The 19,086-nt window shown below is 42.3% G+C and overlaps 1 protein-coding gene across 3 annotated transcripts; it reads right to left on the bottom strand.

Annotated features, from left to right (window-relative positions):
• Positions 1-265: 265 nt before the first annotated feature.
• NUDT7 (nudix hydrolase 7) lies at positions 266-13,181 on the bottom strand. 3 transcript variants are annotated; one of them, XM_064383329.1, is made up of 5 exons: positions 13,080-13,181; positions 10,134-10,287; positions 6,270-6,428; positions 5,528-5,621; positions 850-941 (listed from the first exon to the last, which is right to left on the bottom strand). In XM_064383329.1, the coding sequence occupies exons 1-5, from the start codon at positions 13,112-13,114 to the stop codon at positions 934-936; spliced, it is 450 nt and encodes a 149-aa protein (XP_064239399.1). In that variant the 5' UTR covers positions 13,115-13,181; the 3' UTR covers positions 850-933. The 3 variants fall into 3 exon arrangements, with proteins under 3 accessions (XP_064239400.1, XP_021528288.2, XP_064239399.1); XM_064383330.1 differs by lacking the exons at positions 5,528-5,621; positions 6,270-6,428 and adding an exon at positions 6,748-6,861 and having other exon boundaries at positions 266-941; XM_021672613.2 differs by lacking the exon at positions 5,528-5,621 and having other exon boundaries at positions 266-941.
• Positions 13,182-19,086: the final 5,905 nt, after the last annotated feature.

Genomic DNA, 19,086 nt, shown 5'->3' with positions numbered 1-19,086 from the left:
ATAAAGATACAAAAATTAGCTGGGTATAGTGGCAGGTGCCTGTAATCCCAGCTACTCAGGAGGCTGAGGCAGGAGAATCGCTTGAACCCTGGAGGTGGAGGTTGCAGTGAGCCGAGCTGAGGTCATGCCACTGCCCTCAAGCCTGGGTGACAGAGAGAGACTCTATCATATATATATATATATATATATATATATATATATATATACTCCTACATATATACTATATATATATACTCCTACAAATTAGGTAAATGCCACATGGTCATATATTTTAAAAAATCTTTATTAAGGGCTTACTATGTGCCCAATATTCTTTCTAATATGTGTAAGAAAAATATGATTAACATATTGTGGGTGAAAACTGCAACACTATAAACATATTTTTCCACTTCTGAATGACTTTTACTTTTTCAGACAATAGAAGGCAACTGGAAAAAAGGCAAGTTTCTACCTACATACTACAGAAAAAATATTCACACCTGTCAAATTCCAACAGCAGGCATCATTGTAGTTCTATGGAGAAGCATACACAAAATTCTCGTGGATAGTTCTTTGTCTCTTAGTCTCGTAAATCATAACTTGCTTGTAGCATGTTTGTGAACCTTCAGGAATAACTCTTCAGAGGATGGTAGTACATCATTAAGATCAAATTGAACCTCAAAGGTGGGTTTTTCTTCCAAAATAATAAAGGCCACCAACACTGCAAGGTTTGCAGTCATTCCCTTGATCTGGTAAGTGACCCCATTTTCAGGGTTTGTGTACTCAAAGATATGATAAATAAAACAGTCACCGAACTGTGTGACGTAATGCTGGACATGGACATGTGGATGCAAGAAATAGGCCAGAGGCACCAGGAAGACATCCTTAACTTCAGCAGGATTCGGCTGGGCCTGGAAGTTGTGGTCTATGAAACCCACAAATGGAGTTATCAGTTTATCTGTCTAAAAGCAGAAAAAAAAATACAAATTAAGAAGTGAAGTGATACTGTTTCAAATACTAAAATCATGCCACTTCTAGGTGAGCTAAGAAAATGCACCGAACCTGGGAGAAGGGGAAGAAAGCTAACTCTGGAAATAAATTTGTGTCCCCCCGAAATGGGAGTCAACCTACCCTTCCTGAGGTGGCATCTATGAGAGGCCTCTGAAAATGATTTCTTGTATGAACAAAAAGTAGTACAATCTTTTGGAATGGCAATTTGGCAGTATCATAAAATCATGCTCCCTATGACCTGGGAATTGCATTTGTGTATCTGTATATAAATTCCTACTGGTCAGAAAAGACACAAGTATAAACCTGAAGCATTACTTTCTACAACAGCCCAAAATTCGAAAGCTGTCACTCTTCAATTTATAGGCATTTAAGTTATATAAATTATGGTTATATCCGTAAAATAGGATACTGTGTAGCTTTTTAAAAGAATGGGATAGACACTGTGCCTTCTTAGTAAAGAAAAAAATGTGCTATCCTTATGAACAGAAAAGTGATATAATACTAGTTATGACATATTCCCATTTATAGAAAAAATTTATATAGATGTATATCCACACATATATATAATTATGTGTCATATATATAATTATTTGTGAACTATTTTATATAACATACATGTTTATATTACATGGGAGAGGGATTTCTATTTACAACCACAACTGCTCGCAAATGAACATGAGTGGCCAGGTACGGCGGCTCACGCCTGTAATCCCAGCACTTTGGGGGGCCGAGGAGGGCAGATCACCTGAGGAGGCAGGAGTTCGAGACCAGCCTGGCCAACATGGTGAAACCCCATCTCTACTAAAAATATACAAATTAGCTGAGTGTGGTGGCACGTGCCTGTAGCTCTAGCTACTCAGGAGGCTGAGGCAGGAGAATTGCTTGAACTCAGGAGGCAGAGTTTGCAGTGAGCAGAGATCGCACCACTGCACTCCAGCCTGGATGACAGAGCGAGACTCCATCTCAAAAATAAAAATAAAAAAGCAAATGAACAGGAGTGTTGTCAAATGAAAGACTATTTTGTTATACTGGAAACCCTGAGAGGGAGGCCTGGGGCTGAGAAAGGATATGCAAACTGCTAAGAGCTGCCTTTGTATTAGAAAGTGAGAAGAATTGGAATTCCTGGAGCATCCCAAGAGAAAGTAGGTGGGAAAAGCCAGAGAGCTAGACTCATGGTGAGGCTGGGATCTGTCAGGCTTGCAGAATGTTCTCAGAGGGACAGCCAAAGTCAGGAAAGCAAATGTAGGAACAGAGACAACTCAGACCATTAACCAAAATAATGGTGAAAGTCAACACGTGGACCAGGAGAAGACAACAGGAACAGAGACTTCATATGTCCTTGGGGCAGGAAATCTGAGGTCATTAAGTTACCCCAGGGCAGAGGCCACATTCTACCAGCACCTAACACTACGCCTGGCTTTGGTTAAATGCTTAGTCTCTGAACATGGAGTTTTCCAGAGTGGATTCTGAGATAAGGACTCAGATGCAAGTGATTTTTAAAGAAAGTGCTCCCAGCAGATACAGGTAAGGGGAGGAGAGAAGCAAGGCTCATAAGGGAAGAAAGCTGGCAAGGACACCATGGGGTATTCTGGAGTGTAAATTACTATACAGTTTGTCCCACGTGGAGACAAAGGAGCTGGGATTTCATGCACCCTAGCCCCAGTCAGTCACTGGTTAAGGACGGCCTACCCAGAAGTAAATTCACAGGCACTCCCAGCATTCTGTGCAGGACACATGGAAAGGTGGCTCCAGTACTGAGGGTACCAGTATTCAGAAGAAAGCTGCAGGTATTGTCAGAGACATTTGAACCAGAGCAACTCCATCTTGAATAGGGGCTGGGTAAAAGAAGGCTGAGACCTACTGGGCTGCATTCCCAGGAGGTTAGGGCATGCTTAGTCACCAGATGAGACTGAGATACAGGTCATAAAGGCTTTGCTGACAAAACATAAAGACGTTGGCCAGGTTCAGTGGCTCACTCCTGTAATCCCAGCACTTTGGGAGGCCTAGGTGAGTGGATCACGAGGTCAAGAGTTCAAGACCAGCCTGGACAATATGGTGAAACCCATCTCTACTAAAAATACAAAAATTAGCTGGTTGTGGTAGTGCGTGTGCCTGTAGTTCCAGCTACTCAGGAGGGCGAGGCAGAAGAATCACTTGAACCTGGGAGGTGGAGGTTGCAGTGAGCCGAGATTGCGCCACTGCACTCCAGCCTGGGCAAAGAGGGAGATTTGGTCTCATAAAAAACAAAAAACAAAAAGAAAGAAACAAAAAAACACATAAAGACCTTGCAGGAAAGAAGCCAGCCAAAATCCACCAAAGCCAAGATGGCAATGAGAGTAGCCTCTGACCATCCTTGCTGCTCATTATACACTAATTAGAATACATTAGAATGTTAAAAGACACTCCCACCACCGCCATGACAGATTACAAATGCTATGGCAATGTCAGGAAGTTACCTTATATGTCTAAAATGGGGAGGAACCCTCGGCTCTGGGAATTGCCCAACCCTTTCCTGGAAAACTCATAAATAACCCACCCCTTGTTTAGCATAGGATCAAGAAATAACCATAAAAATGGCCAGCCAGCACCACATGCTGTTGCTCTGCTTACAGAATAGCCATTCTTTTGTTTCCTTACTTCTCTATTAAACTTGCTTTCACTTTGCTGTATGGACTCACCCTATGAGATCCAAGAACCCTCTCTTAGGGTCTGGATCAGAACCCCCATCCGGTAACAGTGTGAGTTATCAGAAGCCCTGGGGTGGTAAGAGGAATAATGAAGGGACCTGGACACAGCCCAACAACGTATGCTCCGTAAATATTCATGGTGGTTGCTGCTACCACTTAGTGACCACAACTTATGGGCACCTAGTCTAGTTCCCAACACCCTGTGATTTCTTACAACAATCTAATCTCAAAGAAGCCTTAACAACTACAATTAGCTGCTCAAACTCCTGGGTACACATCAGAGACCTTTGTAAAAAGAGGCACGTAAATGTCTTAACAAAAGGGAAACTGGGGTGGGGGTTGTGGAGTCACAGCCTGCCTGGAGGGTTTACATAGATGGTGCGGAAAGCCAATAGCATCCTTCTCCTCCCAACTATGATCTCCAGACATTACCAAATTCCCCTGCGTGGAAAAAGCACTTCAGGTTAAGAACCACATAGATTAGGTTATGCTTATAATTTTCAATAAGTGGCATTTTTTCTGGTATATTTTAAAAATTAGCGAGGGCCAAAACACCCAGTAACCTTCCCTCGAGTTTCCAAACACAGACCTTTCTTTAAAGCCTTTGTTTATTCTAATCTCTCAATCATGCTATTTTAGAAATCTCCTGTTCCAGGAGTGTCTGGCCCCCAGGAATCTCCCGGAAACACATTTTCCTGTCAATGCTGCTGTATTCTATCCACCCACATGCGGAACTCAGTAGCATCTGGGGACCTTGGGAATGGAGTTAGTCTCATTTTGGAAACTTTTAATTAGTATAGTTAAATTTGTTAATTGATTTCTAAAGTAAATCCTCCAAATGCTGGTAGATTTTGAGAATCTGAAAATCTTCCCTGAACTGAAAAGAGCTCCCATTAGAAAAAAAAAATGGAAAAGGAAGTAATTGACACATTTCTTGTGTAATCCCACGTCTCTACCTCTTTTTCATACACACACACTTAGAACACATTGATTAAGTAGCCACTAGCTTCTTGCAAACAAAATCACCCTTGAGTGTTGATCTTTCCATTTTTAAAAAGAACCTAATTAAGACTGCCGTTTCTCAGCATTACTGGTCTTCAAAACACTGTAATACCAAGACTTTCGTCCAATGGAACATAAAGGATGATCTAACCCACTGGTTTTCTAACTGTTAAGCAACAGTGGGACTGTTCTTTTGAAATAAAAACCTACCCGAAAGCCCAATATATAAAACATTCAAAGTTCATACCTACCTCTAATATCATGTGATGAGAGCACTTCACCTCCATGATGTTCTCAAATTATGGCCCCAGTTTAACAATGAGAAAAATATCAGACAAACCAAAATTGGGGAACATTCTATAAAACACCTGACCACTATGCCTCAGAACGGTCAGGTTCATGAGATTAAGAAAGTCTGAGAAACTATCACAGACCAGTGGACTAAGGAGACATGACCATAAAATACAACACAGTATCTTAGATGAGATCCAGGACCGAAAGGAGAACATAAGTAGAAAAGCTAGCAAAAAGCAAATAGAGCGTGGAGTTTAGTTAATAGTATACTGACACTGGTTTCTTAGTTGTGACAAATGTACCGCAGTGATGTAAGATGACAACCATAGGGAAACTAGGTCTAGGGTATACCAGAACTTTCTGTACTATCTTCATGACTTTTCCATCGATCTACAGCTATTCTTTAAAACATTTATACCAGAAAAATCATCCTGTTGTTCAAGATCAAACTTCTTAATACAATATTTACCCTTTCCAAAGTCAGTTAGTACAACAAAGAGGTTGTGGTGAACAGATACAGAATAAGATCTGAAGCTGAGCACAGTGGTTCACACCTGTAATCCCAGCACTTTGGGAGGCTGAGATGGGAGGATCGCTTGAGACCAGGAGCTCAAGACCAGCCTCATCAACATAACGAGACCTCCATCCCTATAAATAATAAAATAAAAAAGAAAACAAGATCTGGTTATATCAGCTCCAAAATTCATTTAAAAAAATATTTTAAATGTTTTTGTGTATATTATACTGTCAAGGAAATCCTCATTTAACACAAATGCAGTTATGAATAGTAAGAGTTTTTAAATAGCTTGCCTAGTGATTTCATGGTTCTATTCAATTAATGCATTGCAGAGAGGCTTTATTCTATGGTATGTAGAAAAATGAGTATCTTTATGGCAAAAGTAATGCATTGGGGGTCTTCAAGGGGCTAAAATTCAGCATATAGCACATTGGAATGTGTGTTATTTTTTCAAATGAACTCTCACAATCAATGTATATTGGAGAAAAATAAATGTGAACCGCATGTTAATAATTTTGAAGCATCCCAGTTTGGCACCCAGTTTGAAATCCACTGAGGGAAGTTCAACCCTTTTATTTCTGGATGGGAAAGAGGGGCCCAGAGAGGCAAAAGGGGCTACCCAGAGCCACTCAGCTCATGAGGGGCAATGTCGATAGGAGAACCTGGTCTCTTGACTTTACTTATAGTTCTCTTTGGGGTTATATTTGGAAAATGTGGAATCCTGAGAATAGTAGATCCACCTGGCGGGGGTGCTTCTGAGAGTCTGAGAAAACCCTTACATCAAGAAGACATGGCACCAGGCAGCAGACAACTTCCACTTGATGAGGACGCAGCCCCACTTCCTCCTGGGCTTCTCGGAGGGCCGTGGCTGCATCATCTTTGTCTGTAGGTTCTTGCTTACCTCCAGGGAAGCAAACTTCTCCAGGAGCCCTTCTTAGCTGGATATAGAAAGAATAGAGCCACAATGTGGGATTCTAATTTTGGAACTATTTACTCATTCAACAAACACTGAACTATTCTGTACCAGAGACCATTCCTACCCAGGTGGTGGTAAGTGACGAACAAGACCCCCACCTCCCAAAAATGTGTTTCCTTGAATCCTTTTTAAGAAATTAACCTCAAACTTTTATCACTGCAAACTATTATTCTATTTGCCCCTAAAAGATACCACACACCGTATTAGTCTGTTCTTGCACAGCTATAAATAAATAGCTGAGACTGGGTAATTTATAAAGAAAAGAGGTTTAGTTGGGTCACAGTTCCGCAGGCTGTACAAGGAGCATGATGCTGGCATCTGCTCGGCTTCTGGGGAGACCTCAGGAAACTTACGAACATGGGTAAAGGTGAAGGAGGAGCAAGCACTTCACATGGCTGGAGCGGGAGGAAGAGAGAGGGAGGGGAGGTGCTACGCACTTTAAATAACCATATCTCATGAGAACTCACTCACTGCCATGAGAACACCAAGGGGGAAATCCAGCTACGTTATCAAATCACCTCCCACCAGGCCCCATGTCCAATATTGGGAATTACAACTGAATGTGAGATTTGCATGGGGACAGAGATCCAAACCATATCACACACACACAAACAGATTGACACTGCTAGGAGGAAACAGCTGAAAGAATAATATAAAGGGCAATATTATCGACAGATAATTTTGTCCAGTCCTTTATTGGGTGCTTATCATGCTCTGGACATGTTGTTTCACAAAGATTTTTCCCACTGGGTCCTCAGAACAGTTCCATAAGCTACTAATTTTTTAAAGAGGTGAAATTCACATAAAAGTAACCATTTTAAAGTGAAAACATCAGAGACATTTAATACATTTACAGTGTTGTACAATCATCCCTACTATCTCATTTCAGAATATTCCCATCATCCCAGAAGGAAACCCCAAATAACAGTTGATTCTCATTCTCCTCTCCCTCTGTCCCTGCTTTCTGTCTCTGTATATTTACCTAGTCTCGACTTTCATGTCTAGTACTTTCCCTTCACATAATGTTTTTGAGGTTCTTCATGTTCTATTGCGTATTGGTACTTCCTTTTTTATAGATGAATATATTCTATCGTATGTATATATCACAGTTTGTTTATCCACTCATGCATTGATGGGCAGGTAAGCTACTCTTACACTATTATTATTTCCACTTTCAGACAGTAGAACTTAGGCTCACAGAGGCAAAATAACCTGACCAAGTTTACTCGATGAGATGGAAGGTAAACCAGTGTTCAATTTACGAGCCTGCGTTTTTAATCAGTACAACATACATTTATGAAAAGTTTAGTAAGACACAGTAAATATGGGTCCTCCAGCTATTAGCATTGTGTTGGCATCTATGTTTATCTTTGTGCATGTTGGTAAAGGAATAGAGGTCTCTCCGTTCCCCACATTTCCCCCTTCCTTGATTCCATTCCTTCCTGCCTTTAGGAGAACTGACAGTGCCTCCATCTGTAGCATCCTAAAATTAACCCTCTTATCTCTGTCTTTAAAATTATTTCTCTCATATCTTGGGCAGAATTGGAAAGGCACAAACCCTCCACTCTTCTCTCTTCTGCAGGGCCAAATATCTCAGCAAACTGGCCTCAATTTCTTTTATGTCCACTTGTGCTTAGTACCCACTCTCCTTTCTCTCCTGAATTGTCAAGGAGCCCTCAGGCTTAGCAAGAGTCCTGGGCCTGCCTCTTTCCAACTGTGTGCAATGGGATAATGACAGTATGCTCCTCACAGAGCTGCGAAGATGGTTCCACGGAGATGGAGTAGATGCACAGGAATGGTGCCTGGCCATATTAAATATTTAATAATGAGAACTTGTAAGCTCAGTTCTGGACATTTAGAAGCTCAATCAAGAAATCATGTTGGCTTTTTTAGCACCTGGGCCAATATATCTATGTAAGGATAAACTAGATGCCTGCAATGGCCTGAATGTTTATTCTCCCACAAATCCGTATATTGAAATCCTCACTCCTAAGGTGATGATATTAGGAGGTGCGACCTTTGGGAGGTGGTCAGGTCATGGGGGCAGAGCCCTCATCAATAAGATTAATATCCTTAAAAAGAGGCCCCTTTTTCCTCTGTAAGGACACAGTAAAAAATGACTATCTTTGAACTGGAACTGGGCCCTCACCAGACACCAAATCTTCTGGCAGCTTGTCTTGGACTTTCCAGCCTCCAGAACTGTGAGAATTAATATCTGTCATTTATAAGCCGCCCAGTCTAAGGTGTTTTGTTATAGCAGCTTCAGAGGACTAACACAATGCCATGATAAACTTTTTGACATTCTATAGTTTACAGCCTCATTTTGGCAAGCCTTAAAAAAAATTTTTTTTAAGTCCTTCCGTGCTGACAAATCAGGAACATTACAGAAATTGCTGCCGTAGCTAAATCCTCAGACATCTTCACATCAATTATAGTCATGAGAACAGGTAAAAAGAAGGCTGATGGACATATTTCTACTATCTTGAACATTCACCACCCACTGCAAATATGTCTCACCAAATGCCTAAGAAATACACCTAATGTTACAGCAACTCTGAAAAAGTGCTTTATTGTTAGCATGTTCACCTCCAAGGCAGCCAGGGACAGAGGCACCTCCAAGCAGTCATCAGGCTTGACAGAAATACAGACCTGATGTGCTGCCTATTTAAAATGTACAGTCATGTGTTGCTTAACAATAGGGACACATTCTGAAAAATGCATTAGGCAATTTCATCATTGTGTAAACAACACAGAGTGCACTTGCACAAACCTGGATAGTGTAGACTACTACAAACCTAGGCTATATGGTGTAGCTACTGCTTCTGGGCTACAACCTGTATACCATTTGACTGTTTTGGATATTGCAGGCAACAGTAACATACTGGTAAGTATTTATGCACAGGGAGGGTAAGTAACTAGGCCAAAGTCCCAGCTGGCAAGGAGAGAGCCTGCATTCAACATGGACAGCTAGCCTCAGAGCCTAGGCTGCTAACTTCTATGCTCTAGTATTGTTACACTATAAAATGTAAAAATATATATTACATTTAGACTATATTATATTTATTACATATATTATTTTTTATATAATATATATAAATATAATAAATATAATATATTACATATATTATATTTAGACTCTATTACATTTTAGACTAAAACAGTCTAAACAGTGGTCTAAAACAGTGGTCCTTGGTGGGGGCAATTTGGCACCCCCAATCCCTGCTAGGAGAGTAGGCAATGTCTGAAGGTATTTGTGGTGCGTGTGCTACTGGCATACTGGACGAATGTGTGTGTAAGCTTTGTGTGTGTGTGTGTGCGCTACTGGCATCTGGTCAGTAGAGGCCAAGGATGATGCTACACACCCCACATCACACAGGACAGCCTCCACACCAAAGAATTATCCAGCCCCAAATGCCAATAGCACCAAGGTTAGGTAACCCTAGTCTGAAAGCATTTTAAACTGCGTGCTAGCTAAATCCTTCATTTTCTTTGCCAAAACTTCTCCAAAACACCATGTTATCCTGGGACTTGTGGTTGTATGCCTCCGACATCACAATTTTGAAAGCCCATTTGAGAATTTGGCTTCAAAATGTGTACAAGTGACAACATTTCGTGAGATTTTCTGATGCCCTGAGATTTAAGGGTAGGAAACTTTTTGTCCACCTACCTTGTCTGACCGGACGGTGAATAACAAATGGAGATTTCCTTCTTTAGCCACCAATGGCAAAAGGATGGAATATTTGTTATATGGCAAGTGAGAATATTTGCTTCCAATATCATACTTCCTTAAGCGGGCCTTAGCATCATCTAGCAAACTGTTTCTAAAATAAAAACAAACGAGATAGACATTTTAGTAAGCAGAGTGATCGTAAAAAGGTAGTCTTGCCTCTGTTTCTGCTTTGTTGTGTATTTAGGAGTTTGCCATTTCTGACTCTGTACTTTTCAATAACACGACAAAAATAATAGTATCTAAATTGCATGGTTGTTTGCAAGATGAAAATGACAAACCTTCTAAGCACACAGTTTAGTACACAGGTTCACTTTGAAACATAAAGTATGGTAAAATATTTTTTTCAATAATGCAATAGTTGAATTTTAAAATCCATAGTTATATTCAGAGAAGACAGGTGTGCTGAAAAAGTCACTGTTGAGGTTAGAAGACTACCTTCTGTCAAACTCTTATGTCTTCAACTTCTTTATAACAATGGTTCCCAAACTTCAGCAGCAACAGAATCACCTGGAGGGCGGGCTACCACACAGACTGCTGGGTTCAATCCTAGACTGTGAGTCAGTAACTCTGGTGCAGGGCCTGAGAATTAGGATTTGTATCAAACTCCCACTAGTGTTGCTGACGGTGTGGACAGGGGAACACATTTTGAGAACAATTTCCCAATAATACACAAATATTGGGATTTATAACCACAAATGGTACCATTCCTATGTGGACTTGTTTTTGTCCTTTTGACAGATGTGTTCTGTTGCTAGTTTGTATAGTGGGTTGAACAGTCCCCTCACCCCCAATATTCATGTCTACCCCAAATTTCAGACTGTGACTTTATTCAGAAATAGGATCTTTTCAGATGTAATTAATTTAGAGTGACCTCTAAATCCAATGACTGTTATCCTTGTAAGAAGTGGAAACGAGCCGGGTGTCAGGGGCTTACGCCTATAATCCCAACACTGAGAGATTGAAGCAGGAGGATTGCCTGGGCCCAGGAGTTTGAAACTAGCCTGGCCAACATAGCAAGACCCAGTCTCTACAAAGGAAAATAAATAAAGCAAGCAAGCAAGCATAAATTAGCCGGGGTATGGGGCATGCAAACTGTATTCCCAGCTACTTGGGGGCCTAAAGTGGGAGGATCACTTGAGCCCCAGAGTTCAAGGCTGCAGTGAGCCATGATTGCATCACTGCACTCCAGCCTGGGTGACAGAGTGAGACCTGACTCAAAAAAAAGAAAGAAAAGAAAAAACATGGGGAGATGCACATAGGGAAGAAGACCATGTGATGATGGCGGCAGAGGTTAAAGTGATGCTGCTGGGAGCCCAGGAATACCAGAAACCACCAGAAACTGGAAGAGGCAAGGAAAGATCGCCCCTAGAGCCTTCTGAGGGACAGTGGCCCTGCCAACACCTTGATTTTGGACTTCCAGCCTTCATGACCATGAGACCATTTGTATTGTTTTAAACCACCCAGTGTGTGGCACTGTGTTATGGCAGCCCTAGAAAGGAACGGTTGGATTTACTTTTTCCGTGGGAAGGCAGTTTTGCATAGTGGGCAGAATCAGATGTATAAGATGTCCAGAATTGGCTTCAGATGTGTATAGGAGGCCTGGCGTGGTGCTTCATGCCTGTAATCCCAGCACTTTGGGAGGCCGAGGCAGGTGGATCACTTGAAGTCAGTTCAAGACCAGCCTGGCCAACATGGTGAAACCCCCTGTCTCTACTAAAAATACAAAAAGTAGCAGGGCACCATGGCTCAGGCCTGTAATCCTAGCTACTCAGGAGGTTGAGGCAGGAGAATTGCTTGAACCTCGGAGGCAGAGGCTGCAGTGAGCTGAGATCACCTACTGTACTCCAGCCTGGGCAACAGAGCAAGACTCTGTTTTAAAAAAAAAAGTTTATAGGAACGACTTCTCTGAGTTTCATCTCCACTTGTGTCAGGCTTGAGGATATTCATGAAGATTAAATGATGCAGTTCATATACTGTGGCTGGCACACGGCTGGTCCTCAGTGAATGGTAACCACTGTTATAAATCTCCCCATCATTAGATAAGCAGTTGTTTCCAAGAGGTATTTGCTATTTTTTGCCTCCTCCTAGATTGCAGGGTGCTCACCAGATGTGGTTGGGTAACAGCAGTGGATTTCAACAGCCAAATGGCCTGGAAAGAATCACTGAAAGCTGGCATGGGGCATTGCACAGTGCATCTCATGTACGCAGGTCCGCCTCCAGAAAAGGAAACTGTGGGCTGGTGGCTTTTAACAACCCAGAAACCGCATAACTGACCAGAGAAACCAGCAGAAGTAAAAAGCTGCAAAAACTTATCTGTCTACTTTAGGGGCTAGCTGCTGGAGTAATCACCGTCAAGATAGGAACAGCAGTAGCAGCCACCCCGTTCTGAGCATGGTCTCACTTTCCATATTTTTCATTTTATTCTCACAACAGACCGGCAAGTGATCACAGGGTCACCTCCAGGCTCAGAGAGCTTATGTAACTGACAGACCCAAGGTCACAATTGGAAGTAGCCACTGAGGGACTTGAATCCTGGGCTGCCTGGTGCGGGCTGTGCCACCCTCGGGGGTCCTTGGGTCCAACCCTGGAGACCCGGATTTCAGAAGAGCCAAGCCAGGAAGAGAGAAGCGTTTTGCCCTCGGGGAAGGGGAATAGAGTGTGTATGAACCATAGTGGCTAAAGCCGGCTCTGTTCCTGGCTAGAGCAGGTGCAAAGGTTCGGGGACCCTGCGGGCTGCTAGAGGCAAGTGCTCCCGTCCGGGGCTCGCAGGTGAACTGGCGGGAGCTGCAAAATCAGAGAAGGCCAAAAGGCCTCAGTGGCTTCTGCTGCGATTAAGGCCGGGACTGGTCAAGCTCGGGGTGCCAGGGCTGGAGAAGGCTTTACCTGACTGACTCCTGGGGAAGACCAGGTCGTGACATTATCCTGGGGAATGTTTGTTTCCGAAAGAACTCCTCGGAGCTGCTCGGCCGGAGGCGCTTGCGCAGAACAGCTCTGGGCCTGGGACTCGGCCTAAAGCCAGAAGAAGGGGCGGGGCTTAGAACAGGAGGTGGAGCGGGGTCTGGGGCGCAGACGGGGATCGGGGCGGTGCTAGATCAGGGGCCGGGGGCAGGGGTCGAGGGGGGGCGTATGGCCAGAGGCGGAGCTAGAGGTGGGGCGGGCACGGGGCGGGGCTTACGGCCGGGTCTCCCAGGTTGCACAAAGCAGTCTCTGCCCTGTTCCTCGGGCTTCTATAGAAGCAAGAGGCATAGGAGGAGTTGTGGAATTTTCAGCTGAAGAGTTTTTTAAAAAAAAAAAAGTGAAAATATAGTGCTGGTGAAGTGATAGGATTTTACATTCATCCACTGTTGCTGGAAGGTTAAGGTGATTCATTCTATTTTTCTGAACTGCTGTCAGCACCTGTTTACTGACCACGTGTATGCACTGGGTGCAGATCCCACAGCTAGCAATAAGACATGGAGCTCACAGTCAACAGTCGAATAATAGAAACATAAATCAATCACATAGGGCTGGGTGCAGTGGCATATGCTTGTAATACCAATATTTTGGGAGGCCAAGGTGGGAGGATCATTTGAACCCAGGAGTTCAAGCCCAGCCTGGGCAACATGGTGAAACCCAGTCTCTACAAAATAAAAATTAAAAATTAGCCAGGCGTGGTGGCATGCATCTGTTACTCAAGAGGCTAGTTACTCAAGAGCCTGAGGTGGGAGGATCTCTTGAACCCAGGAGGTTGAATCTGCAGTGAGCTGTGATTGGGCCACTGCACTCCAGCCTGGGCAACACAGGAAGACCCTGTATCAAAAATAATAGAAGAAGATAAAAATGCTTTAAAGCAAAAAATAATCACACAAATAAAGCAGAGGCCTTTGGTCCTTCCAGAGCATGTGAAGGAGAAATGTGACTTGCTGAGAAATACTCAGTGTATGATAAATTATATTGTTATGCTAAGAAGAACAATGGCAAGGAAAACCTAGCTACTCCCTTTCCAAGTGGAAAACTACTTGGGGCATTCTAAAGTGGCAAAACAGTATATGTACATCGTACACTGATTAAAACAATTCTTTAAGCATGTGATATGTGACCCTGCCCCCATGGCGCCCTCGTGGAGAATACTTTCTAGTTTATTCATGATCAGTGGTGAGCAGGCACGAGCTGCCTACCTTGTTTATCTTGGTTCTGTGAGAAAACACAGAATACCTGTTTGTTAATAATAATCACCTGTTCAGAGAGACTAACTACGTGGGTCAGACTATGCTCAAGGCCCTCAGTCCGGAATGCTGTCAGCCCTTGATGCTCTCAGTTCGGAAGGCCGTTGGCCCCCAGGTAGTCCCACTTTGCTGTTCTATTTGCGTGTCTGCTTTTTAATGCCTTTAGTGCTGCCTCGGTGGGGGCCTCTATGGCCGAGCTTGTCTTGGTAGTGACCCAATTAGACAGAGAAGGCTTGGTAAGAGGAAATGGAAGTGCAGCTCATCTGGAAAGCAGCAGTTCTCAAAGTGCCGTCCTCAGGCCAGCAGCATCAAGATCACCTCGGTCTTGTTAAAAATGTGGACTCTGGGCCAGGCTCAGTGGCTCACAACTGTAATCTTACCACTTTGGGAGACCGAGGCAGGCAGATCACCTGAGGTAAGGAGTTTGAGACCAGCCTGGCCAACACGGTGAAACCCCGTCTCTACTAAAAATACAAAAAATTAGCCAGGCATGGCGGTGGGCACCTGTAATCCTAGCTACTAGGGAGACTGAGGCAGGAGAATCACTTGAACCCAGGAGGTGGAGGTTGCAGCGAGCCAACATTGCGCCACTAAACTCCAGCCTAGGCAACAAGATGAAACTCAGTCTCAAAAGAAAAAAAGAAAAAAAAAGAAAGTAAAAGAAAATGTGGACTTTGGGGCACACGCCAGATCTGCTGAATCAGAAGCCAGGGGTCAGGCCCAGTGATCTGTGCTGTAAGGAGATTCGGATGCTCTGTGAGGGATAGTGGGGATAAACGAGGAAAAAATGCAAGAGAGAGTGTTCCAGGAAGAGGGCAAAGTTTGTGCAAAGACAGCAGAAAGAGGCCGGAGAAAAGTGTGTCTGAATGAGCCTGGTGCAAGCTGAGACTCAAGGTGTCCGTGCAGGGCTGACTTCTCCATTAGGCGCAGGAGGCACACAGTAATTTTAGGGACCTGTAAAAATGTTTTAATTGTACTTTCCTTTAAAGTCAGAAGAAGAAAAGGAATGTAATAAAAGCAATATATAATAATCCAGCCTAGATTACAGTCATCTTTTTATAAATGCAGTAATAAAATATTCATTTTAAAATTATTTTATGGAAGAACGGGTGCACGAAAACAAAAGTAGCTAGGGCCCATGGAAGTAATACTGTGGCTGGCCCTGGGTCAGTGGGGCAGTGTGTGATATTAATGAAATGTCGCTGTGATATTTATACTATCCAGTGTTTACACAGTGTGATATCAATGAAATATCTCTGATATTTATAATATCAAGTATTTACAGACTATGACATCAATGAAATATCGCTGTGTTACTTACAACATCCAGTGTTTACACACCATGACACTGAAGAAACATTGCCATGATATTTGCAACTTGTTTACAGATGGGGTATAGGGACCGTGACATTGAAGAAATGTCGCTGTGATATTTGCAACATCCCATGTTTACACACAGGTTTACGCATCGGGATGTCGATGAAACATCACTGTGATATTTTCAGCATCCCACGTTTACACACGGGTTTACACGTTGTGACATCACTGAGATTTGCTACATCTCGGTTACACACAGGGTTTACGCACTGTGACATTGGTGAAATAGCACTTGATATTTATCCTACCTAGTGTTTACACACTGTGATAATAATGAAATATTCCTGTCATATTTATAATATCCAGTGTTTCTACACCATGATATTAATAAGTATCACTGCGATACTTACAACACCCAATGTCTTTTTTTCTTCTTTTTTTAAATTGTACTTTAGGTTCTGGGATACATGTGCAGAACGTGCAGGTTTGTTACATAGGTATACGTGTGCCATGGTGGTTTGCTGCACTCATCAGCCTGTCATCTAGGTTTTAAGCCCCTCATGCATTAGGTATTTGTCTTAATGCTCTACCTCCACTTGTTCTCTACTCTATAAAAGGCTTTAGTGTGTGATGTGCCCCTCCCTGTGTCCATGTGTTCTCATTGTTCAACTCCCACTTACAAGTAAGAACATGCGGTGTTTGGTTTTCTGTTCCTGTGTTAGTTTCCAGCTTCATCCATGCCCCTGCAAAGGACATGAATTCATTTTTTATGGCTGCATAGTATTCCATGGTGTAGATGTGCTGCATTTTCTTTATCCAGTATATCACTGATGAGCATTTGGATTGGTTCCAAGTCTTTGCTATTGTAAACAGTGCTGCAATAAACATACGTATGCATGTGTCTTTATAGTAGAATGATTTATAAGCCTTTGGGTATATACCCAGCAATGGGATTGATGGATTAAATGGTATTTCTGGTTCTAGATCCTTGAGGAATTGTCACACTGTCTTACACAATTGTTGAACTAATTTAAACTCTCACCAACAGTGTAAAAGCGTTCCTATTTCTCCACATCTTCACCAGCATCTGTTGTTTCCTGACTTTTTAATGATTGCCATTCTAATTTGTGTGAGATGATATCTCATTGTGGTTTTGATTTGCATTTCTCTAATGACCAGTGATGATGAGGTTTTTATCTTATGTTTGATGGCCGCGTTGATGACTTCTTTTCAGAAGTGCCGTTCGTATCATTTGCCCACTTTTTGATGGGGTTGTTTGCTTTTTTCTTGTAAATTTGTTTAAATTCCTTGTAGATTCTGGATATTAGACCTTTGCCAGATGGATAGATTGCAAAAATTTTCTCCCATTCAGTAGGTTGCCAGTTCACTCTAATGATAAGTTTATTTTGCTGTGCAGAAGCTCTTAAGTTTAATGAGATTCCATTTGTCAATTTTGGCTTTTGTTGCAATTGTTTTCATGTTTTAGTTATGAAGTCTTTGCCCATGCCTTTGTCGTCAGTGGTATTGCCTAAGTTTTCTTCAAGGGTTTTTATGGTTTTAGCTTTAAGTCTTTAATCCATTTTGAGTTTTTTTTTTAATAAGACGTAAGAAAGGGGTCCAGTTTCAGTTTTGTGCATATGGCTAGTCAGATTTCCCAGCACCATTTATTAAATAGAGAATCTTTTCTTCATTGCCTGTTTTTGTCAGGTTTGTCAATGATCAGATGGTTGTAGATGTGTGGTGTTAATTCTGAGACCTCTATTCTGTTCCGTTGGTCTATGTATCTGTTTTGGTACCAGTACTATGCTGTTTTGGTTACTGTAGCCTTGTAGTATAGTTTGAAGTCAGGTAGCGTGATGCCTCCAGCTTAGTTCTTTTTGCTTAGAATTGTCTTAGCTATACAGGCTCTTTTTTGGTTCCACAGAAGTAGTTTTTTTCTAGTTCTTTGAAGAAAGTTGATGGTAGCTTGATGGGGTTAGCACAGAATCTACAAATTACTTTGGGCAGCATGGCCATTCTCTTTTCTTTTTTTTTTTTTTGAGATGGAGTCTTGCTCTGTCACCAGGCTGGAGTGCAGTGGTACAATCTTGGCTCACTGCAACCCCTGCCTCCTGGGTTCACGCGATTCTTCCATCTCAGCCCCCCGAATAGCTGGAACCACAGGCGTGTGCCACCAAGCCTGGCTAATTTTTGTATTTTTACTAGAGATGGGGTTTCACCATGTTGGCCAGCATGGTCTTGATCTCTTTACCTCATGATCCGCCCACCTCGGCCTCCCAAAGTGCTGGGATTACAGGTGTGAGCCACTGCGCCCAGCCAGAATGGCCATTTTCACAATATTGATTCTTCCTATCCATGAGCATGGATTTTTTTTTTTCCATTTGTTTATGTCCTCTCTTATTTCCTTGAGCAATAGTTTGTAGTTCTCCTTAAAGGTGTCCTTCACATCCTTGTAAGTTGTATTCATAGGTGTTTTTTTCTCTTTGTAGCAGTTGTGAATGGGAGTTCACTCATGATTTGGCTCTCTATTATTGGTGTATAGGAATGCTTGTGATTTTTGCACATTGATTTTGTATCCTGAGACTTTGCTGAAATTGCTTATTAGCTTAAGAAGTTTTTGGGCTGAGGCAGTGGAGCTTTCTAAATATACAAACATGTCATCTGCAAACAGAGACAATTTGACTTCCTCTCTTCCTATTTGAATACCATTAATTTCTTTCTCTTGCCTGATTGTCCTGGCCAGAACTTCCAATACTATGTTGAATAGCAGTAGTGAGAGAGGGCATCCTTGTCTTGTGCCGGTTTTCTAAGGGAATGCTTCCAGCTTTTGCCCATTCAGTATGATATTGGCTATGGGTTTGTCATAAGTAGCTCTTATTATTTTGAGATACATTCCATTGATACCTAGTTTACTGAGAGTTTTTAGCATAAAGGGCTGTTGAATTTTGTTGAAGGCCTTTACTACATCTATTGGGGTAATCATATAGTTTTTGTCTTTGGTTCTGTTTATGTGATGGATTATATTTATTGATTTGCATATGTCAAACCAGCCTTGCATCCCAGGGATGAAGCTGACTTGATCATGGTGGATAAGCTTTTTGGATGTACTGCTGGTTTGTTTTGCCAGTATTTTATTGAGGGTTTTTGCATCAATGTTTATCAGGGATATTGCCCTAAAATTTTCCTTTTTTATTGTGTCTCTGCCAGGTTTCGGTACGAGGATAATGCTGGCCTTGTAAAATGAGTTAAGGAGGAGTCTCTCTGTTTCTATTGTTTGGAATAATTTCAGAAAGAATGGTACCAGCTCCTCTTTCTACCTCCTGTAGAATTTGGCTGTGAATTCGTCTGGTCCTGGGCTTTTTTGTTGA

Source organism: Aotus nancymaae, unplaced genomic scaffold, assembly GCF_030222135.1.
Source record: "Aotus nancymaae isolate 86718 unplaced genomic scaffold, 86718_ANA_hifiasm-v0.15.2.pri h1tg000030l, whole genome shotgun sequence".
Classification (NCBI taxonomy): domain Eukaryota; kingdom Metazoa; phylum Chordata; class Mammalia; order Primates; family Aotidae; genus Aotus; species Aotus nancymaae.
The sequence above is the reverse complement of the archived record's forward strand: the minus strand, read 5'-3'. Positions and strand labels throughout refer to the sequence as shown.

What these genes read in the sequence shown, in the direction of transcription:
- NUDT7 (XM_021672613.2), bottom strand. Translation starts at nt 13,114, where the DNA reads ATGTCACGACCTGGTCTTCCCCAGGAGTCAGTCAG. An exon ending in CTTCCCCAGGAGTCAGTCAG is followed by an intron (nt 10,288 to 13,079) that starts GTAAAGCCTTCT and finishes TTTTTATTTTAG; the next exon opens with AAACAGTTTGCTAGATGATG. An exon ending in TCACCGTCCGGTCAGACAAG is followed by an intron (nt 6,429 to 10,133) that starts GTAGGTGGACAA and finishes TTCTATATCCAG; the next exon opens with CTAAGAAGGGCTCCTGGAGA.